We start from the raw sequence: 23,905 nt of genomic DNA on the forward strand, positions 1-23,905 counted from the left end.
TCCACAAGTGGGAGAGTCTAGGACTCTAGGAGATCATTGCCTCAGAATTATAAGATGTTGCTTTAGGAAGATGAGAAGGAATTTCTTTAGTCAGAGGGTGGTGAATCTGAGGAATTCTTTGCCACAGAAGGCTGTGGAGGCTAAGTCAGTGGTCAGAGATAGAGATTCTTGATTAGTACAGGTGTCAGAGGTTATGGAGAGAAGGCAGGAGAATGGGGCTCGGAGGGAGAGATAGATCAGCCATGATTGAATGGCGAAGTAGACTTGATGGGACGAATGGCCTAATTCCACTCCTATCACATGACACAAATTCTCTACCCTGGGAGTTGAGTATGTTCAGTTATTGAATGTATTCATGGAAAAATTAGATAGGGACTAACTGGGGGTGATCGGGAATAGGCAGGAAAATGGCATCGAACCCAAGAATTATCCCAGGCACAAGGGTTCAACAGTTGATCCTTTCTTCTTAGTATTACAAAGAGGGCCCAGCCACTGCAAATTCCCAGTCGTAGTCTTACCTTTGTGATTCCCAGCACCCCGATGTTGGGGCTGGAGGATGTGGACCCGTTTCCGGTGCCAAACAGCCCGTCCAGTATACAGGAAAAACCTTCAACCATGATGCCCCTGCAAGCAAAGAATCACCAAGGTGTAGGAACAATCACCTGGGTACAGCTGGTAAAAAACAAAACAAACAGGCATCTGCCACCTTAGTTACCCGGGCAATTCAACAGTGGCGCAACGGTAGAATTGCTGGCTAACAGCGTCAGAGACCCGGGTTCCATCCTGACTAAGGGGGCTATCTGTACGAGGTTTGTACGTTCTCCCTTCGGCCCAACGAGTCCGCGTCTATGGGCACACCGCACACTAATGCTATCCTTCACGCTCGGGACAATTTACAATTATACCAAGCCAATTAAACTACAAATCTGTACATCTTTGGAGTGTGGGAGTAAACTGGAGCGCCCAGAAAAAACTCACATGGTAGAAACTCCGTACAGACAGCACGGGTCGTCAGGATCGTACCCAGGTCTCTGGCGCTGAGAGGCAGCAACTCAACCGCTGTGTCACCCTGGTCGAATAGCTTTGGTCATTTAAGTGTCTCTGTTCTTGATGCCCCGGTTTTACTCATGAATATCTTTTTAGTTGCACAACTCCTGTGGCTGGTTTTGAACCCGTGTACCTGGTCTTACTTCCCACTGCACTGTTAGTGATTCGCACACCATGTTCCCACCTCTACACACAAAGGCGCGCACACACACAAAGACACACACACACACACAAAGATGCACACACACACAAATACGCAGACACACACAAAGATGCACACACACACAAAGATGCACACACACACAAAGATGCACACACACACAAATACGCACACAGACACACACAAAGATGCACACACACACAAATACGTAGACACACACAAAGATGCACACACACACAAAGATGCACACACACACAAAGATGCACACACACACAAATACGCACACAGACACACACAAAGATGCACACACACAAATACGCACACACATACACAAAGATGCACACACACACAAATACGCAGACACACACAAAGATGCACACACACAAATACGCACACAGACACACACAAATACGCACACACACATACACAAAGACGCGCGCACATACACACAAAGACGCGCACACACACACACACAAAGACGCGCACACACACACACACAAAGACGCGCACACACACACACAAAGACCAAGGCACGGTCGCGCACACACAAAGACACAAAAGTAGACACACACACAAAGACTCAAAGGCATAAAAGCACATAATGGCGCACACACACACACGCACAAAGGCACACACACACATAAATACACACACAAAGGCGCGCACACACACATACACACAAAGGCGCACACACAAACACACACACACACACACACAGGACTCGCACACACTTCAGACAGTGTTCGGTTACCTGTTGATTGCGTGTATCGGCGGAGTTGGGGCACCGGACAGCCGGGCGCAGGCGTAGTAATCGCCGATGGACTCAATAATACTGGCAATCACCGCACTCATCATCCCGATCACTCCCGCTAGGGACACGGTGGGGAGTCCCCACTGTACTGTGAAGGGTGAGAATAAAATGATCAGTTCTGCTCGGGGAATAAGATCTTCAATATCACAACTGCCAAAAGACAAATCAATAAGGCCTAACTAAATAGCAAAGGATCAACTTCAAAAGAGTGCGGTCAAGTTGCAGACACGATAGGAAAAAAAAGGCGTACTTTTAAAAATTAGGATAGTTTGCAAGAATCATTGGGACCCCCATTTCTGAGGTGGGAAAATAGCTTAAACATCATGGGAAGACACAAAGTGCTGGAGTACCTCAGCAGGTCAGGCAGCATCTCTGGAGAATGAGGAGAGGCGACATTTCGAGTTGCGACCTTCTTCAATCTGAAGGAGGTGGTGGGGAGGAAAGCTAGCTGGAAGAGATGAAGGGCGGGACAAAGCCTAGCAGACAGTACATGAAGAAGTGTAGTAAAAAGGAACTGCAGATGCTGGTTAATACACAAAAGGATAAAGTGCTGGATTAACTCAGCAGGTCAGACAGCATCTCTGGTGAAGATGGATAGGGTGACGTTTCAGGTCGGGACCCTTCTTCAGAATCTGAAGATGACATCTCAGTCTATAAGAAGGGTTTCCCACCCATCCATGTTCTCCATGGATGCTGTCTGACCCGCTGAGTTACGCCAGCACTTTGTGTCTTTGGTAACCCAGCATCTGCAATTCCTTGTTTCCACAGCTTAAACTTCACCTTGTATTTACGCTCCACATTGGTCTTCATCTACATAATTGTCCAAGTGTTTTTGGGCTGTACAGTCACATTAACTCAAGGCTCCTTCCTACTGTTGGGGTGTTCCCGATGTTGGGGGAGTCCAGAACCAGGAGCCACAGTTTAAGAATAAGGAGTAAGCCATTTAGAATGGAGATGAGGAAACACATTTTCTCACAGAGAGCGGTGAGTCTGTGGAATTCTCTGCCTCAGAGGGCAGTGGAGGCAGGTTCTCTGGATGCTTTCAAGAGAGAGCTAGATAGGGCTCTTAAAAATAGCGGAGTCAGGGGATATGGGGAGAAGGTGGGAACGGGGTACTTATTTGGGATGATCAGCCATGATCACATTGAATGGCGGTGCTGGCTCGAAGGGCCAAATGGCCTACTCCTGCACCCATTGTCTATCGTCCATTGCCATTGTGTCACATGCCAACCCTTAATCGGGATTAGTAGTAATCAATTTCTGAAGAAGAGTCCCAGCCATCCTATTTCTCCAGGGATGCTGCATGACCCGCTGAGTTACTCCAGTACTTTGGGTCTATCTTCATTAATAAAGCCTCTCAATGTTAACCTGATTGCATAAAATGGGGACTTAGGAGGAAAGGGAGAGAGAGTAAAATCAGTTCAACTCAAGTCCAATGTGTCTGATCATTGTACTGAGTTCAGGTGCTAAGATTGGCTGTAGCTCAGTGCTCAGGACACGTCACTGAGGCAGAAGGTTGGGGGCTTCAGTCCCACGCCTCCAGGTGCTTTCAAGAGAGAGTTAGATAGGGCTCTTAAAAATAGCGGAGTCAGGGGATTATGGGGAGAAGGCAGGAACGGGGTACTGATTAGGGATGATCAGCCATGATCATGTTGAATGGGCGGTGCTGGCTCGAAGGGCCGAATGGCCTATTCCTGCACCTATTGTCTATTGCTTGAACACAAAAGGCTCAGTTGATACATTCAGAACCACAGCACCTCCGCGCAATCAGGAGCTATTTTTCACCTGAGAAAGACACAAAATGCTGGAGTAACTCAGCGGGTCAAGTAGCATTTCAGGAGAAAAGGAATAGGTAAGGTTTCGGGTCGGTTCCGCCTGTTACTCCACCATTTTGTGTCTATTGTCGGTGTGAACCAGCATCTCCAGTTCCTTCCGACACATATTGAATGATACGTTTGGTGGGAGCTTGCTCAGCACACCAAAATAAAAATGACGCAACAAGAAGCCGAATACAAATTCAAGTTATCCGCATGACCCATTAGTAAAGTCTCAAAGAGCAGTCTATGGAAAGCTAATGGCTCCAATCAGCAAAGGTTCATCAGGAACTCATGGATGGAAACCACCAACTTCAGAGAAAGTGAGCATGATAATAAGGAGTGCGTACTTACAAGGGTAAGGGACTTTGAACCACGGTGCCACATCGAGGACCCCTTTCCTTGCGTCTGTGCGGGCATAGTAACCGTACTGACCACTGTCTGGTGGGAAGACATCAGTCACCGTGAAAACGAAGCACAGAAACCACGACACCAGGATGGCCAAAATAATCTACAGGAGCCAAACCAAGAGCAAAATTAGATATCACAGGAAGGAATGCAATTAGCTACACTTGCCATTTCCTATCTCCATGAAGGAAGCAGAAGACTGATCTTCTGCAACTCAGAATGGTGGCCACATCAAAGACTCACACCACCCTGGTCACGCTCTCGTTTCACTCTTACAATCAGGAAGTATACAAATCTGTAAACCGTGACCATGGGGTTCAAGAAAAGCTTCTGCCCAACAACCATAAGCCTCCACAACACTGTACATTATCTACATACTCTTCATTATCTCTCTACATCATCGTCTGTATCTCTTATTTCCCTTTCCCGTGGCATTCAGTCTGAAGAAGGGTCCCGACACGAAACGTTACCCATTCCTTCTCCCCACAGATGCTGCCTGTCCCACTGAGTTACTCCAGCTTTTTGTGTCTATCTTCAGTTGAAACCAGCAGCTGCAATTCCTTGGTAGACAAAAGTGCTGGAGAAACTCAGCGGGTGAGGCAGCATCTATGGAGCGAAGGAAATAGACAACGTTTTGGGCCGAAACCCTTCTTCAGACTGATGCAGGGTGGGGGGTTGGGAAGAAGAAAGGAAGAGGAGGAGCCAGAAGGCTGAGGGAGAGCTGGGAAGGGTAGGAGACAGCAAGGGCTTCTGTCCTGGGCCTCCTCCATGGCCAGAGTGAGCACCAACGGAAATTTGAGGAGCAGCACCTCATATTCCGCTTGGGCAGTCTGCACCCCAGCGGCTTGAACATTGACCTCCAATTTCCGGTAGCCCTTGCTGTCTCCTCCCCTTCCCAGCTCTCCCTCAGCCCTCTGGCTCCTCCTCTTCCTTTCTACTTCCCCCCCCCACCACCCTGCATCTGCGATTAAATCACATTGCGATTTAAGGAAGAAGCAACTCTACCGCTGCACCACCGTGCCACCCAAAGTTTGTTTGGCCCTTTCCTTTGTTACAAAATGGATCTCTCTGGCTGTGGTGATGTTAGGGGCACTCGGAGCTAATGCAAAGTGTAATGGACACTCAAGCCTTCCTTTTTATAACAAGCCTTCTAGCTTTCCTACTGTGAACTCTTTGAGGCAGGAGATCCCATATGATGAGAAAGTGGGAGAAGTGTGGACATCCCACGCTCTCATTATGCACCAGCCCACTGTTATCACGTTATTACCCCTAGGAGAGCAGCAACTTACCGGGAACATTTTGAATAGCTGCAACTTGTAGGCAGTCCACCCCTTTTTGTATCTGTAAATGGGAAGAGGCAGTTTGATGTTCCGTGCGTATTGAGAGAATATCAGCACCAATAATATTGTCCTGCAAGAGAAAACAGCAGTTTAAAAGTTCAGTTTAGTTTTGTTTATTGTCACATCGACTAATAAGCAATATATATTTCAATTTGCAAAGTGTAAAAGAATGTACTTACAGCATCGCGATGCCCCAGTGTTTGCCAGCTCGCTCCCCTGCTGCCTGATAACCGGACAGGCCGATCAGTGTCACAGTTGGGGTGATGGTGAGGGGGCCAATGTAGTCGAGGAGCACTCCCGGTAGCCCCAGGAAACCGATCACCACCTCAACGAGGGAAGATACCAGCACGGCTCCCTGGATCTGCAGAGAAGAGATTTGAATCATTCGAATGTGCCGTGACAAAATCACCACCAAACAGACGGCTCTTCTGCAGTCAAAGAAACACTCCTGAAGCAACATGGGGGACCCAATACAGAGAATTGCAGGCGAGTATAAAACAGAACAAACATCGAACAGTGGGGGGGGGGTCCAAGGAAAGAGCGTTCACGTCGCGGCCCCGTTTCCACCAATCTTTCCACCACCACGCACAAGAAGCACAAGAAGTGACAAGACAGACACCATTGTGCAGATGCCGAGAAGTGTGTTCAACTCTGACTGAACAACTTCTAATCTTGTATGTGGACTCGATAAGAAAAATATCAAACAGTACAGCACAAGGACAGGCCCTTCGGCCCACAATGTCTGTGCAGAACATGATGCCAAGACCATCACCAAAGTGCTAGAGTAACTCAGCGAGTCAGGCCGCAGAGGATGGGTGAGGCTTTGGGTCGGAACCCTTCTTCAGACCTATGTCCATCACTGATCTATCTGTACATAATCCAGATCCCTCCATATTCATTTTTACAAAAGTACAAGATAAATTAACACTAATGGTCCCACCTCCTTTCTGCCGCTTAGCCTGACACTTGCAACTCAAATTTGAAACCCTCAACAAGCTGGCACAGGCATGATGGGCCAAATGGCCTCTGTAATGCAGCAGGTAGTGGCACAGTGGTGCAACTGGTAGATCTGCTGCCTCAACTCCAGTGACCTGGGTTCAAGCCTGAACTCTGGTTTGTCTGTGTTGAGTTGGCACGTTCATAAGTCATAGGAGCAGCATTAGGCCATTCAGCCCATTTAATCTATACCGCAATTTAATCATGGCAGGTCATGGTTCATAACGTCATAAGTGAAAGTAGAATTAGACCATTCGGCCCATCAAGTCTATTCCGTCATTCAATGATGGCTGATCTTTATCTCCCTCCTAACCCCATTTTTCTGCCTTCCCCCCCATAACCTCTGACACCCATACTAATCAAGAATCTATCTAACTGCCTGAAAAATATCCACTGACTTGGCCTCCACAGCCTTCTGTAGCAAAGAATTTCACAGATTCACCACCCTCAGACTAAAGAAATATCTCCTCCTCCCCTTCCTAAAATAAAGTCCTTTCATTCTGAGGCCATGACCTCTAGTCCTAGACTCTCCCACTAGTGGAAACATCCTCTCCACATCCACTCTATCCAATCCTTTCACTATTCTGTACGTTTCAATGAGGTCCCTCTTCACTCTTCTAAACTCCAGCGAGTACAGGCCCAGTGCCGACAAACGCTCATCATAGGTTAACCTACACATTCCTGGGATCATTCTTGCAAACCTCCTCTGGACCCTCTCTAGAGCCTGAACATCCTTCGTCAGATATGGTGCTCAAAATTGCTCGCAATATTCCAAATGCAGCCTTACCAGTGTCTTATAGAGCCTAAACATTACATCCCTGTTTATGTATACTAGCTCTATTGAAATAAATGCGAGCATTGAGTTTGATTCTATAACTACGTGAGTTTCCTCCAGGTGCTGGAATTTCCTCCCACAACCCAAAGACACGAGTGCTGGTGGGTTAACTGACTAATGTAGATCACTCCCTTGTGTGTATGCGAATGTAGATCTCAAGTTGATGAAAACATAATGAGAAAAGGTCGCTTGCAAATTAGTGGAAGGACAGGATAAACTTGTGGGCCGAGTGGCCACCTACTATATGATAAGGATATATGAAATAAGTAATCCATGGCGATCGTTACCTCTCGTATCCTTGGGTGCCAAATATGTGACGAGTCCATATTTTCAGAGCTATTTGGAAAAGGGAGACCTGAAAAGAAAAGACAGGGATAGGAGATAGTTTTTTTAAAAAGTTTAATTGAGTAATACAGCACGGAAATAGGCCCTTTGACCCCCCCAGGTCCGCGCCGACCAGCAACCCCATACACTAGCACTGTACCTACACACTAGGGGCAATTTACAATCTTTACCGAAGCGAACTGGACAATAGACAATAGGTGCAGGAGTAGGCCATTCCGCCCGTCGGGCCAGCACCGCCATTCAATGTGATCATGGCTGATCATCCCCAATCAGTACCCCGTTCCTGCCTTCTCCCCATATCCCCTGACTCCGTTGTCTTTAAGCGCCCTATCTGGCTCTCTTGAAAGCATCCAGAGAACCGGCAACCACCGTCTTCTGAGGCAGAGAATTCCAGACTCGCACCCGTCTCCTGGATGGCAAATGATGCAGATCTACTACCATTAGCATAGAGGGAGAGAGGGAACGAGGGAGGGAGGGAGGGGAGAGTTACAGTGGAAAAGAATTGGGCTGCTTATAAGTTCCTCTTAACTAGAGTTCTAAGGATGGTTGGCAAATCACCAACCAAGTCCATAGGGTAGAGTTGTTGCCATTCAGCGCTTGCAGTGCCGGAGACCCGGGTTCAATCCCAACTACGGGTGCTGTCTGTATGGAGTTTGTACGTTCTACCCTTGACCCCATGGGTTTTCTCTGAGATCTTCGGTTTCCTCCCACACTCCAAAGACGTACAGGTATGTGGGTAAATTGGCTTGCCAAATATAAAAATCGTCCTTAGTGTGCGTGCGTAGAATAGTGTTAATTGCAGGGATCGCTGGTCGGCGCGGACCCGGTGGGCCGAAGGGTCTGTTTCCGTGCTGTATCTCTAAACTAAAGGATGAGAAGATGGCAGAATGAAAATGGAGTGAGTAGGGGAGAGGGGGTGGGGAAAAGAAAAAAGGCAGAGATTGGTGTGATCGAGCAAGAGGGAGAAAGGAAGAGACAAGATTAGAAAAAGAAAATGGGAGAATGAGAGAGAAGCAAGAAGGGGAAAAGAAATGAAACTTTTTCACTGCACCAGTTAACGCTACACAAGAAAATGAAATGCAGTTGCAAATCCTTTTACGTTTCATCTCCAAACATATTAACGTCTGCACCGTGGCCAACGGGATCGCTCTCAGTCAAAACGTTGAACCTGTTGCCCTGCACTCAGGACCATCTGGTCAAACAGTGACAGCTCTGGGACTTGGCCAAGCCAGCACTTCCTTTCCCCTTCCCTGACAGCTACGCCCACGACCGGATCAGCTGAAGGACATTCCCTACCTGTGTTGTTGCATTTCCATTTATCCAAGGCCAGAATAGCGCGAGCAGGAGCCAGGAAAGCAAAGGCGCTGGCCTGGAACAGGGGCAGCCTGAGGAACACACAAACAAAAACCTGTTGTAAGAGGAACACAGCGTTGACGATTCTCCCGCTGGATTTGTGTCATTGGGAGCCCGGTCAGGACCTGATGGGCCAGGTTCTGTGCTGCAACGGCTATACAAGTAAAAGCTCAGTGCAGAATTCAAAATGATACCAATTGCGTGCAATATTCAGTGTAAAAATGTTTAGCAAAATGACCATGATCAGTAGGACTGTAGGAAACAATGGATAAAATGGTTCCCCCTTGCAGTGCTGAGACAGCAAATAGTTTACTCCTGTGGGGAAGAATTACACAGTGGCACAATGGTAGAATTACTGCCGTACAGCTCCAGAGACCATGGTTCGATCCTGACGACGGGTGGTGTCTGTACGGAGTTTGTACATTTTCTACGGGTGCTCCTGTTTCCTCCCACATACCAAAAATGTGCAGTTTTGTAGGTTAATTGGCTTCTGCAAATTGTCCATAGTGTGTAGGATAGAACGAGTGTGTTACCTGTAGGGAGGAACGGCAGATGCTGCTTTAAACCGGAGAAAACACAAAATGCTGGAGTAACTCAGTGGGACAGGCAGCATCTCTAGAGAGGAATGGGTGATGTTTTGGGTCGAGACCCTTCTTCAGACTGAAAGTCACGGGAAAAGAAAACGAGAGGTATAGATGGTGAAGAAGAGGGATATAGAACAAATGATGGAAAGATATGCAATAAAGTTACAATGATAAAGGAAACAGGCCATTGTTAGCTGTTTGCTAGGTGAGAACGAGAAGCTGGTGCGAGGGATGATGAGGGATGGAGTGAGAGGGAATGCAGGGATTACTTGAAGTTAGAGAAATTAATATTCAACTAGTGTGTTACGTACTAGTGTGTTAAGTTAATTTGACTTTGATAAAAATTGTAAATTGTCCCTAGTCTGTAGGATAGTGCTAGTGTACGGGGATCACTGGTTGGCGCAGACTCGGAGGTCCGGTTTCCACCCTGTATCTCGAAAAGTTTAAGCCCCCGTCCCTTTGTACAGACAGTGGTCAGAATCGAAGTGAAATCTCCATGAACTATTTGTTCAAGAGTTGGACGTGGAGATAACAGACGCCATGCGTAAGGTAATCAATTGGCACAATGTGACTAGACTCAAACATGATAATAAAAAATACAGACTTGAACTCTGACATACATCGGAAAATTTATGGGTAATTTTACACTTTTTTTTTAAAAGCACTTTGTAAGACAAACAACAAGCCAAGGATCTTTACTTCCTGGGCAAGATAAGATAGAATGATAACTAGTTAAGGTCAAACACCATAAAACACACATTGTGGTGCATTGCGTGTGTGGCACTAAAGCTAAAGCCCAGATTTTTTCCAAGTAACCACTTCCTTTATGCTTTGTGTCGAACACACAGATATAGTGAACACAGCTGGACTGAGAGGAAACGACACTTGATGTTTATTGCTGATTAACAGACAATTCCAAAGCCAAGTAAATAATCCAGTCATTCATTACTGGATCACCATTTTGTTCAGTGTCAACTGTATCTAAAACACTCCCTCTGCAATTATCTACAGTGGAACAGTGACGTCTTGTTATGCCTTCACAAATGTATAACCACCTCTAAAATGCAATTTAAAGACAATTATTCAAGGATAGATGAATTGAACCGATTGAAAGATACTGCACGGAAATGTGGATTTCGACACACCTCGCTGAGCACTGATCCCCCTTCACATGAGTTCTATCTTACCCTACTCTTGCATCCACACTCTACACACTAAGGGGAAACCTATCAGAGACCCATTAACCTACAAGCCCGCGCGTCTTTAGGAAGTGGGTGGGAACCGGAGCGTAGAGAAGGTACAAATTTCACGCAAACAGCACCCGAGGTCAGGATCGAACCCCAGTTCCCTGGCACTGTGAGGCGGCCTCTCTACCACCTGCACCCCTGTGTCACATGCATACATTTTAAGGAAAGGCACACAATTCTGTGGAGGGGACGCAAGGTTACTCTTTAAAACCTACAAGATTTTAAATGATGAGAGGCATAGATAAGGTAGCTGGTCAAAAATGTTTTCCAAGGATGGAAAAGTCAAATAATAGAGGCGATTACTTTAAGGCTAGAGTGGCAAATGACATGTGCGGGGCAAGTTTTTTTTTACACAGAGGGTGGTGAGTGTCTGGAGTGGTGGTTGAAGTAGATATGTTAGTGGTATTTAATAGACTTTTGGACAGGGATATGGTTATACAGGGAATGGAGTGACATTGGTAATATGTAGTTAAGTGATGGTCTTGGCATCATTTTCAGCACAGCCATTTGGATTCTTTGTTTATCTCAACAAATGCCACTGGTGCTCAGTTTTGGTTGACAACGCGTTTGTGGGCGGCCACGGTGGCGCAGCGGTAGAGTTGCTACCTTACAGCGCTCGCAGCATCAGAGACCCGGGTTCGATCCCAACTACGGGTGCTGTCTGTGCGGAGTTTGTACGTTCTCCCTGTGACCTACGTGGGTTTTCTCCGAGATCTTCGGCTTCCTCCCACACTCCAAAGACGTGCAGGTTTGGAGGTTGGTGTATGCGTATATTGTCCCTAGTACGTGCAGGATAGTGTTAGTGTGCGGGGAACGCTGGTCGGTGCGGACTCGGTGGGCCGAAGGGCCTGCTTCCGTGCTGTATCTCTAAACTAAACTAAAGCACAATGAAAAACCTTGGGATGCCTTACGAAATATAAATCGAGTGGCGTTGCGAAATTAAGTCAAAAGCAATCAACGAGAGTTAAGGGAGCTTTTCCTTCAGCATGAGCTGGGTTTGAAACAAGGTCAATACAAGGCTTTAATCGGCTGTGCCATCCAGAGGGTCTCTCCAGGGATTAGCAGCTGTTATTCACATTTTTTTACCACATTGATCTCATCTCACAAGGTACAATGATCCACCTCCAACGGAGACAGAGAGAGCAAATCATGGGAACACATTTCTCCGGGAATGGCCTGCCATCATTCAGTGCTTCCATATCATCGGCTGAATCATGGAATTCCCTGCCTTGTGTGGTAGGGACCGAAGCAGTCACAGGCAGACACTGGCTGCCACATTCCAGGACCGCTAACTAATCAATGCCTCTCTTGCTCTCTCTTTTGTTGATCTAACACATTAGATGGGACTTGCATTTCTTGCATTTCTATAGAGCCCGTCAAGGCCTTGGGAAGTCTCCAGTTGCTTTTCAGCCAATGAACAACTTTGAAAGTGCACGTCCTATGCGCCTACGGGTTAGAACATAGAGCAGCCCAGCACGGGAACGGGCCGGAGGTCAGAAGGGCCGGCGGCGGGTGCCAGAGGTCGGTCGAGAATGCGCCACCGAGGGAACAAAGGGGGACCCAGGCGCCAGGCGGAAGCGGACTCTGCCCCCTGGTGGTACTAGAGAGGGCACCCTGGGGAGGGATTCCGGGACAGCTGGGGGGGGGGCAGAATGCATCCTTGACAAGTATGGGGATATAGATGTATAATAGTATATACTTAATATTGAAGAATATTTGTATTATGGTGGTGGGTTTTGTTTTGATTTATTTTGTACTGTACATATTATTGTAAATAATTTAATTAATTATTTTTGGTTTTTTTAAATAAGTGGGGGGGGGGGGGGAACACCGACCCGGCGTCTTTGCATACATTGTGTGTGGCATGCAAGACAAAGAATTTCACTGCGGCATATTACAGGTGATCTTTTATCACGGTCTTTGGTCACGGTCAACGGCAGAAGGACCTCGGTTTCGAAGGCTGCATTGTAGTCGTCACCAGGTTTGTGCTTGGCAAAGGCCTACCTGCATCCGAACGTGGTTTGCAGCAGGGTGGTCAAGCCCACGCAGAAGAAGATGGTCCCAATCAGTTGGCTGGTGGCCAATTGATCATAACCGACACACATGGCTTCCGCCAGCAGGAAGGGCACAGCGATGGTGCCACTGAAGCAGGTCAGGTAGTGCTGGGGACAAACAAGGAGGGAAAGAGAAGCGGAGGTCAAACTCACGGATCGCAGTCTGGAAACACTCAAACCGAGCGGCCCACCCCAACAGTATCACAAATGCCAAGCGGATATGCATAGCTGTCTCTGCATGGGCGAGGGGAGCAAGCAGTGTCTGTAGGATTATAGAGGGCTTCTGCCACCCAACAAAAAGCAGAAGACTCCAGAAGTCTGAAATAAAACAGAAAATATTGATAAATATGCACGAGGATAGGCGGCATCTATGGAGAGAAAAACAGCGTTAATATTATGTTAATGGCCTTTCCTCAGAACAGAGTATAGATACAAATTAAATATGTATCAAGGTGCAGGGCACCTATTGACACCAGTTCTCTGTTAACCCACTCATATCCACTCCCTAGCATTCGGGACAATTCACTGAGGCCATTTAACCTACAATCTTGCACGTTTTTGCGATGTGGGAGGAAACCTGAGCACCTGGAGGAAAACCCACTTGGTCACAGGGAGAACATGCAAACTCCAGACAGGCAGCACCTGAGGTCAGATTGGAACCCGGGTCTCTGATGCTGTGAGAGGCAGCAGCACCATCAGCAGCACCACCGAGGCACACGTGCTCTGATGTTTATTGCAGTGTTTTGCATCTCACCGTTTCAGTGTTTAATTGCCTCCCCCTCCGTTGCTGCCAATCACAAGCTGTGTAAGAAGGAACTGCAGATGCTGGTTTACACCGAAGATGGACACAAAATGCTGGAGCAAATCAAAGGGTCAGTCAACATCTCCGGAGAAAGGGAAGAGGTGATGTTTCAGGTCGAGACCCTTCATCAGACCCGGGTCTCAATCGGAAACGCCCCCTGGTCTTTTTCTCCAGAGATGCAGCCTCACCCAGAGTTACTCCAGCATTTCATGTCTAATCTCTGCATATACTCCCTCCATTGAAGTCACAAGCCTTCATTGTCCTCTCCCAGTGATCGCCACCATCTCCAATTTCAATCAGCCTCTCCTGTTCTCTGCCCCAACACAGACACTCTTTGCTCTCCCGTCCTTTGCACCTTAAAATGTCTTTGATTTCTAACTTTACGCTGCCCTGGTTAAATGGCTGTTGAGCTCACCCACTTCACATCGACGTTGGCTCCAAGCCCAGTGTGGTTTCCTTGGAGCCTGTTTAAGCCCCCACAGAAGGATCCCTTTTCAAAAGGAACATCAAGCGAGAAACCTTGAAAGGCCTCGGAACTCTTTGAAAGCTGGTGGCTGCAGCAAGACCTTGAGGAAAGGAAGGCTCCCACAACAGGCAGGCAAGTAAACAAAGCCGGCAGTATTGAAACAATAAAGCCCTGTGGGAAGCCCGCTCTCCCAACTTTCCCTTCCCACTCCCACCTGTGTGACTCGACCATCAGCTGGCCATCGAAGCCGGCTGTCACAGTGAGAAGGGGTACACAACAGCAAGGAGGCTCCACAGTCCACAGTCCACACTCATAGACCATAGAACAGGCCCTTCGGCCCACTACATCTGTGCCGAATATGATGCCAAGATATTCAAATTTATTTAGAGATGAATCATCGTAACCAGCCCTTCGCCCCACTATGTATGTGGCGAATATGATGCCAATATCAACTAGCTTAGAGATATCGAGTGGAAACAGGCCCTTCGGCCCACCACGCCGTAGACTAGTTCTACGTTGTCCCACCTGTGCATTCCACACGCTGAGGGCAATTTGACAGAAGCCAACTAACCTACAAACCTGCACGTTTTTGGAGGGTGGGAGGAAACCGGAGCACTCGGAGAAAACCCACGCGGTCATGAGGGGAAAATGTACAAACTCCGTGCAGACAGCACCCCTTGTCAGGATCGACCCCGGGTCTGTGATGCTGTAAGGCAGCAACTCTACCACTGTGCAACTGTGTTGCCCCCCCCACTAATCTCATCTGCCTCAATCCGTTGCATATCCATGCGACTATCAAAAAGCCGTTTAAATGGCACTATCTTTATGCATTATTTGACCCCACAAATGAGCAGGGCAGAGGGAGAAATGCAAAAGAACATTGAGGAACCCGTCCTTCATTTCCAACTTCAGAGAACAAAAGGGAACTTAGGGAACTCTGAGCAGACAAGATGTCCAACCGGGAACACCAGTCCTCTTTGCTTTGAGATCTGGAACGGTCTGCATCTCTCTTTATTTCCCCGACACTGTGCATGTTCAACATTTCAGCTGTGATTTAATTTTCCCCTTTTAGCGTTGCCCAGGTTACACATTTAACCAGGCTGAGCCAGCGAGCAGGTTAATGATACGCTCCCAAGTAAACAGCGGCTGCATCTCTCCTCCGCCACTCTCTGCTGCTCAACTTGGCTCCCCTCGTTCAGCCTCCGTCGAGTCCTTGGTCAGCAAAGACATTCGGAGGGTGCAATCAACCTCACACCAACGATGTGGCGGTCAAGCCACAGCCTGAACTCTGGTCCTTCTCCTCCTCGCTTCACCAGTTCTTATGCTTCAAGATTGGACTTTGACTTATCAATGGGGTAACAAACCGGGCCAGTGAACACTAACATCAGCTGAGGGGAACATTGCATTCTCTCTCTTCTCTCTCTCTCTCTTTGAGGCAGCACAGTGGCACTCAGTAGAGTTGCTGCCTCACCGTGTCAGATACCCAGGTACTGGTACTGTCTGTGTGGAGTTTGTACGTTCTCCCTGCAACCTGCGTGGGTTTACTCAGGTTCTCCGGTTTCCTCCCACGTTTCAAAGACGTGCAAGTTTGTAGGTTAATTGGTTTCTGTAAATTGCCCCCAGTGTGTAGGATGCGAAAGTGAGATAACATGGAACTAGTGCATGGGTGATCGCTGGTCAGTGTGGACATGTTGGGCCGAAGGGCCTGTTTCCACACTGTATCTCTAAACTAAATGTCCTCCGCCACACCATATTCCAGTTCCATCCTATCTCTTCAAGTAACCCCGGCATTCCCTCCCACTCCATCCATCCTCCACCCAAGTCGTATCAGCTTCCCGTTTTCACCCAACAAACAGCTACCAATGGCCTGCTTCCCTGAACATCGTTACCTTTTTGCATATCTTTCATTCATTGTTCTGTATCTCTCTACATCATCGCCCCGTATCTTTCATTTCCCTTTCCCGTGACTTTCTGTCTGAAGAAGGGTCCTGACCCGAAACGTCACCAGCCGACGTTGCCTGTCCCGTTGAGTTATTCCAGCTTTTTGTGTCTATCTTCGGTTTAAACCAGCATCTGCAGTTCCTTCCTACACATCCAGCCTATATCTCAACTGGAGAGCATTTGAAAGCAATGATAAAGACACAAAAGCTGGAATAACTGAGTGGGTCAGGCAGCATCTCTGGAGAAAGTGGTTGGGTGACGTTTCGGATTGGGACCCTTCTTCACCTGAAGCAGAAATGTCACCTATACATTTTCTCCAGAGATGCTGCCTGACCCGCTCAGTTACTCCAGCATTGTGTGTCTATCTTTAGTAAAAACCAGCATCTGTGGTTCCTTTTTAATTAGTCTTTGAAGGCAACCACATTACCCAAAGCCCTCTTCATTTTGTGAAAGCAAGGAATTGCAGTTGCTGATTTATGTAAAAAGAACACAAAGTGCTGGAGTCACTCAGCAGACCAGGCAGCATCCCAGGAGGAGGTGGATATGTGACGTGTCAGGTATTAACCAGCGTCTGCAGTTCTTTGTCTCCACACAATCCCAGATCCCAGATTCAACTTGGAAACCTTTGTAATCCATGCAGGTGATGAGTGGACTGCTAGGTTAGATGGGGTTAGCCCAGTAAATTCACTCCACAGATGATGTCTCGCTTATTTTGCCTCAGCACCCGATGCTCAGCCGTAATCCAGCTCCCAGCTAAACGGAGGGCTGTGGGTTTCCTCTCACTCACCTGTAGGCCCAGGAATATGCAGAGGTACCAGGGTGGAACATCCTCAATGGTGTAGATCATGTCCATTTCCCGGGGTTCCGGGCATCCCCTGTTGCTGGAAGCATCAGTGAGGGAACCCTGCCAAAACAAAAAAGGATGAAATGTTAACCATCAAGACATTGGAGCAGAATTAAGCCATTCAGTCCATCAAGTCTATTCTGTCATTCAATCATGGCAGATCTATTTTCCCCTCTCGATCATTTTCTCCTGCCTCTTACACCCCCACCCCCCACCGTAGCCAGCACCAGAGATCGATCCTGACTGGGGGTGCTGTCTGTTCGGAGTTTCCACATTCTCCCTGTGACCACGTGGTTTTTCTCCAGGTGCTTCGGTTTCCTCCAACATTCTGAAGATGTGCAGGTTTGGAGGTGAATTGTCCCCGGTTGCAAGATAGAATGAGTGTAGAGGTGATCGCCGGTCATCATGGACCTGGTGGGTCGGAGGGGCTTTTTCCACGCCATGTCTCTAAACTAAACTAAATTCCCCCTCACCCAACTGCAGCAGGACACAATTATTTTTATTTCTGCAAGTGTACGTGAAAGTAATTGCACATCGTAATGGTGGCACAGAGTGTCTTGCTGGGCCAGTTCACAGGAGAAGTAATGCCCCTGTCCCACTTAGGAAACCTGAACGGAAACCTCTGGAGACTTTGCGGGGCGCAAAGGTTTCCGTGCGGTTCCCGGAGGTTGCAGGTGGTTGCCGGAGGTTGCAGGTAGTGGAAGCAGGTAGGGAGACTGACAAAAACCTCCGGGAACTGCACGGAAACCTTGGGTGGGGCCCAAAGTCTCCAGAGGTTTCCGTTCAGGTTTCCTAAGTGGGACAGGGGCATACAAATCCATCTCACCGAGCCAAATCATGCCAGCCACTTGTGTCTTAGGAGGGTAGACACAAAAAGCTGGAGCAACTCAGTGGGACAGGCAGCATCTCTGGAGAGAAGGAATGGGTGACTTTTTGGGTAGAGACCCTTCTTCAGACTAGCTGTGGTCTTGGATTTCCCGAACACAGAGAATCAGGATATATTGAGGGAAATAGATAGGCTGAATAGGCTCTAAAGCAGGAGTGGGGAACCTGCATGCAACCTTCTAAATCATTAAGTGCGGAATGAATCCAAATTTTGTAGAACAAATCCTTTTATTTTTATTCGTCTTTTATTATTTTTTAATTTAATCTTAAAATGAATGTATTTAAAATACCAAAGAGTAAAAGACTCAACGAAATAATCCTCCCCGACTAACGGCCACAATTAAAACATTAGTAAGTCATGAGCGCTATTTGAACAAAATAATGTACATTTTGAATTATATCTAATTGAAGTTTCTTGGATGCGGCCTTGTTAGATTACAGCGAACATAATGCGGCATTCCAACATGAAAAGGTTCCCCACCCCTGCTCTAGACTGTGTGAATCAAGAACCAGAGGACATAGGTTTAACAGGAACCAGACGGCAACCCTTTTCACACAGAGGGTGGTGGATATGCAGAAGGAGCTGCCAGAGGAGGTAATCAAGTACAATAACACCATTTAAAAAGGCACATAGACAGAAACATGGATAGGAAAAGGTTTAGAGGGATATGGACCAAATGTAGGCAATTGGGTCAAGCATAGATGGGGCATCTTGGTCGGTATGGATGTTGAGCCTGTTTTCGTGTTGTACGACTCTAGGATTTTTTTCCTAAATATAGCCGGCACATCTGGCTGTGCGCTCTGACACGGAACCGACACGTCGAGGGAGGTCCAGATGTACCACATCTGCTGCCCCGCTGTGCAACAAAGGGAGGGCTGATGTGGGAGCAGCCGTCCCATTCAGATGACCTTGCAAATAGATCAGACGTCAAGCTATTGAAGGGCGAAACTGGTTCCTGGAGCAGACTCCCCTCCCCAATCTAAAGTACAAATAGCTGAATGGGATCAATGTGTGGGAACGAGCCCAGTGCAGATAAATGCTTTCCTTATCTTACCTTGTATAACTGCAATAGAAAGCATACTGACGAGTTGCATCACAGCTTGGTTTGGGAACAGCTCTGGCCAAGACTACAAGTAATTGTAGAGAATTGGAGACGCAGCCCAGTCTAATCACATAGACCGGACTTGCCACCATTCACACCACCTACACTACGAGCTCCCTTGGAAAAGCAGCCAACATAATCAACAACTTATCCCACTCTGGTCATTCCTTCTTCTCGCTGTTGCAGACCGGCAGAAGTACAGAGGCTTAAAATCGCATATCCCCCCCCGCCAGACTAAAGGGTGATATGTCTCCCAGTGCGGAAATGTCGAGGACCAGAGGGAACAACTTTAAGGCAAGAGAGGCAAAGATTGAAGGGGGTGTGTGGGGCATGTTTGTTTTTGTAGACACAGAGAGGGGTGGGAGACGGGAACGTTCTGTCGGAGTCGTGATGAAGGAAGATAAGAAGCTTTTAGATAGGCATGTGGACATGCAGGGAGGGAGGGATATGGACAAGGTGCAGGCAGAGGAGACTGGTTTAACTTGGCATTATATCCAGCACGGACACAGTGGGCCGAAAGGCCTGTTCCTGCGCTGTGCTCTTCTATGTTCTACATAGAGGTAAAAACTCTATTGATCCGGTACACAGGGCATCACATGTGCCAGACCACCAGATCTTGCAGACTATCAGTGATATTTTATCAATACTTAATTAGTTAACTTTCCTTAACAAATGTCATAAGGTTGGTCAGTATAAAGGAGCGATCGAGGCGTGGTGGAGGGGTGACCTTAACGACTGGGGTACAAGTGAGAGCACAAGACACAGAGAACATTACCTGGCAAGCTCGCTGCTGAGCCATCACGATTTCGAACGGCTGGATAATGAATAATGGGTTTTATTGCAGTCGGTTACTCCTACACTGATGCTGCGGAGTATTGGAGCGTTCACACACATCCATTTGTCACAGTCTAATGTGAACTAAACTGAAAGCAGCAACGTACAAAGTTGCAACAGTAAAACATGTGACGCAAGATAAATGTAACCCACTATGACCCTAAAGTAACAACTAAAGTCCAACAGCAAATACACGCCAGCCACAAACCAACACGTACACACACACTGACATTAATGGTTGATTCCAAAATTAATTTGTTTGCTCGGATTCAAGTATACCAGCTGCAGGAATTGAACTCCAGATGTTTAATCCTGTCCTCGGGTCCAATAAGTTAACCCGTTTGCTGCCGTGGGGTGGGGTGGGGGGGGGGGGGGGGGGGGGGGGGGTGAAGAGCTTGCAAGCACTTCCAGGTTCAGCGGTCTGGCCATTCACCCGACAACGCAAATCCTGGACGCAGTGAATCATTGCAGAAGTTTCTAACTCAACAATGCAAAGGTTATAACTGCAGAACTTATAAAACCTTAAATTAAAACCACTGACAGGTCACTCGGCCTCCTCATCTGAAGATGGGCCGGCACAGAGGGTCACGGCGCCCGAGGCCTAGGTTCGATCCCGACCTCGGGTGCTGTGTGGAGTTTGCACGTTCTCCCTATGCACGTGGGGGTTTCCTCCAGGTGCTCTGGCTTACTCCCACATCCCGAAGACGTGCGGGTGTGTAGGGTTATTTGGCCTCTGTAAAATTACCACTAACGTGCAGGGAATAATAATAATAATAATAATAATAAACTTTATTTATAAAGCGCTTTAAACAACCGCAGTTGCCACAAAGTGCTGTACATGAGAACTCATGGACAAAAAGTTATTACAAACCATTAAAAACCGTAAAACGAAGGACTAAAAACAGTAAAAATTAAAAGACATTAAAAGCACTAAGAACAGGAGCAATGTCTCAGCCAGTGTCGAAAGCCAGAGAATAAAAATGAGTTTTTAGGGAGGATTTGAAGATGGACAGTGAGGGGGCCTGTCTGATGTGCAACGGCAAGGTGTTCCAAAGTGCCGGAGCAGCAACAGAAAAGGCTCTATCCCCTCTGAGCTTCCGCTTAGACCGTGGTACCTCAAGGAGCAGCTGATCAGCTGACCTGAGGCACCGGGCAGGAGCATATAGGTGGAGCAGCTCAGAGAGGTAAGGTGGGGCGAGCCCATTCAACGATTTGAAAACAAATAAAATAATTTTAAAATGAACTCGAATGGAGGAGAAAATGGGACAACAGGGAACTAGTGTGAACGGGTGATCGATACTCGCCCTGGACCTGGTGGGCCAAAGGGCCTGTTTCCGAGCTGAATCTCTAAAACTAACATTTTAATGTCCTCTGTAAAATTGTTCCCAGTTTGTATGCAGTGGATGAGAAAGCGGCATAACATAGAACTAGTGTAAACGGGTAATCAATGGACGGTGGACCGAAGGGCCTCATTTCCATGCTGTATCTCTAAACTAAACTAAACCTTCTGCCATTGGCAATGGGCGAGAACACCTCAAGGATTAGAGGAACACTCCCAGAACGGTCGGCCACCATTTTAAAATCTTCTTGGCAACCAAATGCGTGAGTGATACGGATCAAATGTTTGTCGTGCAAGTGGCAAAGTTTGAAGTTATAGAGAACTGTTTCACTAACAAATTGTTCAACAACAAAAAATGCGTGCCATTGAAATCTTTGTAAGCTGAAGACACGTCCCGCAAAAGCAAGAGCACAATGTTGCAGTAAATAGAGCATTCATTGAGCAAGGAATGCCTGTGTCAGCAAAATGCAAGGGGAACGCACAAAGGACAGGAGATAAAACAATAAATAGCATTGGTTGGCATTTACACAATATCTTCAATGTCGTGAAATATCAAAGGCGCATGTAATGAGTCACAAAGGGAAAATTCCACAAAACATGAAAGCAGAGTAAAGAAGCTGGGTTTTAAAAAACACCTTAAAAGCAAGAGCAAGAAGTAGAGAGACGTTGGAAACTAGGACTAGAGTCTACGACGGAAGCTGGCGGATTTGCAGATGTTCAAGAAGGCAGGGTAGTCAACTGGAGGCTTCCACTCTGGAATCTGTAGGTGGTACAGTGAAGCTGGTACATCTACTGATAGCCAGTTCGTCTATGGTATCTCAAGGTGGTACAATGTAGGTGGTACTTCTACTGGTATGTCTAGGTTGTATAGTGTAGGTGGTACATCTACTGGTATCTCTAGGTGGTATAGTTTAAGTGGTACATCTACTGATATGTCTAGGTGGCACATCTACTGGTAACTCTAGATGGCACAGTGTAGGTGGGACATCTACTGGTATCTCTAGGTGGCACATCTACTGGTATCTCTAGATGGTACAGTGTAGGTGGGACATCTACTGGTTTGGCTAGGTGGTACATCTACTGGCATCTCTAGGTGGCACATCTACTGGTATATCTAGATGGTGCAGTGCAGGTGGTGCACCTTCTGGTAGGAGGTACATCTTCTGGTTTCCCTAGGTGATACAGTGCTTTCTCGGTGACTTTGAGATTCATTTGGATGCTCTGGATTTCCCTCCCCCTCCCCATATCCCAAAGATGGGTGGGTAGGCAGGTAAATTGGCTGCTGTACATTGTCCTCAGTGTAAACACGAGTGTATGAATGGGGGAGAGGGAAGAGGAGAAGGAATTGAAAGGAAATTCGGGAGACCAAAAGATGAGAATAACACAGCACTGGAACAAATAATTCATTGACGATCAGCATGGACTCGGTGGGCCGAAGGGCCCATTGCCATGCTGTATATCTCTTTATGTATGTATGTCATTCGGCACAAGATTAGTGTAGCTGGGACGTTGGCTGGTGTGAGCAAGGTCTCTCAGTTGGACAAGGGGCCAGAGATGACATTTGCCCCATGTTCTACCGATGTGCTTCCTCACAGCTACCAGCAACTGATTGGGTCCAAGATACAAAACATCTCACTGTCAAAACAAGGAACTGCAGATGCTGGTTTACACAAAACGACAGAAAGTGCTGGAGTAACTCGACTCGGGCCAGGCAGCATCTCTGGAGAACGTGGGACAGGCGACGCTTTGGGTCGGGACCCTTCCTAACCCTAGGAGTTGTAGGAGGGGGAGGAAAGCTGGAAGAGAGAAGAGGCAGGACAAGGCGCGGCAGGGAAAAGGTGGACGCAGGTGAGGGAGGGAGAGGTTTGAGAGGCAGATGGTTGGAATAAAGGCCAGAGATTTAAGCAGGTGTGAGGCAGGTAAATTGAAGAGCTGCAAATTGTGAAGCCAGAGGAAGGAACGGTGAGTCCAGGTGGGGCACAGGTGTGCTTTGCTAATACTGTTAAATCAGGCTGGAATGGCAGCGCGGGTCTGTATGTACCCAGAGACCCAGCAGCTACTGTGGTAACGTGAGGAGCTGCTTGTTATCTTGCCCATTGCCCGACCAACAGGTGAAACCAGGTGAAGGCACTGGAAGAGACTTCCATGGTGCCCGTGATGCAGTATCCAGCTGCTTCTGTACACAGCCCACCTTGTGCACGAGAAACAGATTGAGGCAGTTCGCCAAGAAACGTCTCGTCAACAAGGACAAAAGGTTCCAAGGGAAACAGGGACAATCCCAACGCTCACCATTGTCCCAGGAGAGAGAACATCAGAAGGGCTCGAACAAAGGATCTACAGAAGCTAAAACATCACAAGTGTAGATCACAGACACCAACAACCAGCCGTAGAAACTCCGGGACACTGGAGCTATTGATGACTTGGAAACAGGGGAGAGCTGTGGCGACACGGTGGCGCTGCAGTAAGAGTCGCTGCCTTACAAGCACCAGAGACACAGGTTCGATCCTCACAACGGCTGCTGTCTGCACCAAGTTTGTACGTTTTCCCTGTGACCGCATGGGTTCTCTCCGGATGATCCGGTTCCCTCCCACACTCCAAAGATGTACAGGTTTGTAGGTTCATTGGCTTCTGCAAATTGTCTCTAGTGTGTAGCATAGTTCTAGTGTACAGGGTGATCGCTGGTCGGCGCAGACTCGG

General features: G+C 47.5%; 1 protein-coding gene across 2 annotated transcripts in view; it reads right to left on the reverse strand.

Moving 5' to 3' along the window:
* The window catches only part of slc23a2 (solute carrier family 23 member 2), a 63,609-nt gene that overhangs the window by 11,488 nt on the left and 28,216 nt on the right, over nucleotides 1-23,905 (reverse strand). For both annotated transcript variants that reach the window (XR_004410227.1, XM_033014014.1), the window contains exons 4-12: nucleotides 16,991-17,107; nucleotides 12,945-13,102; nucleotides 9,053-9,141; nucleotides 7,699-7,766; nucleotides 5,760-5,941; nucleotides 5,530-5,650; nucleotides 4,187-4,343; nucleotides 1,959-2,106; nucleotides 519-624 (exon numbers count right to left, since the gene is read on the reverse strand). Coding sequence is in view for 1 of the 2 variants with exons in the window: in XM_033014014.1 (XP_032869905.1) it covers nucleotides 519-624; nucleotides 1,959-2,106; nucleotides 4,187-4,343; nucleotides 5,530-5,650; nucleotides 5,760-5,941; nucleotides 7,699-7,766; nucleotides 9,053-9,141; nucleotides 12,945-13,102; nucleotides 16,991-17,107 (1,146 nt within the window). In the remaining variant the exon portion in view is untranslated. The remainder of the gene's footprint in view (nucleotides 1-518; nucleotides 625-1,958; nucleotides 2,107-4,186; nucleotides 4,344-5,529; nucleotides 5,651-5,759; nucleotides 5,942-7,698; nucleotides 7,767-9,052; nucleotides 9,142-12,944; nucleotides 13,103-16,990; nucleotides 17,108-23,905) is intronic.

Source organism: Amblyraja radiata, chromosome 39 (genome assembly GCF_010909765.2).
Source record: "Amblyraja radiata isolate CabotCenter1 chromosome 39, sAmbRad1.1.pri, whole genome shotgun sequence".
In the NCBI taxonomy this organism is placed as follows: Eukaryota; Metazoa; Chordata; class Chondrichthyes; order Rajiformes; family Rajidae; genus Amblyraja; species Amblyraja radiata.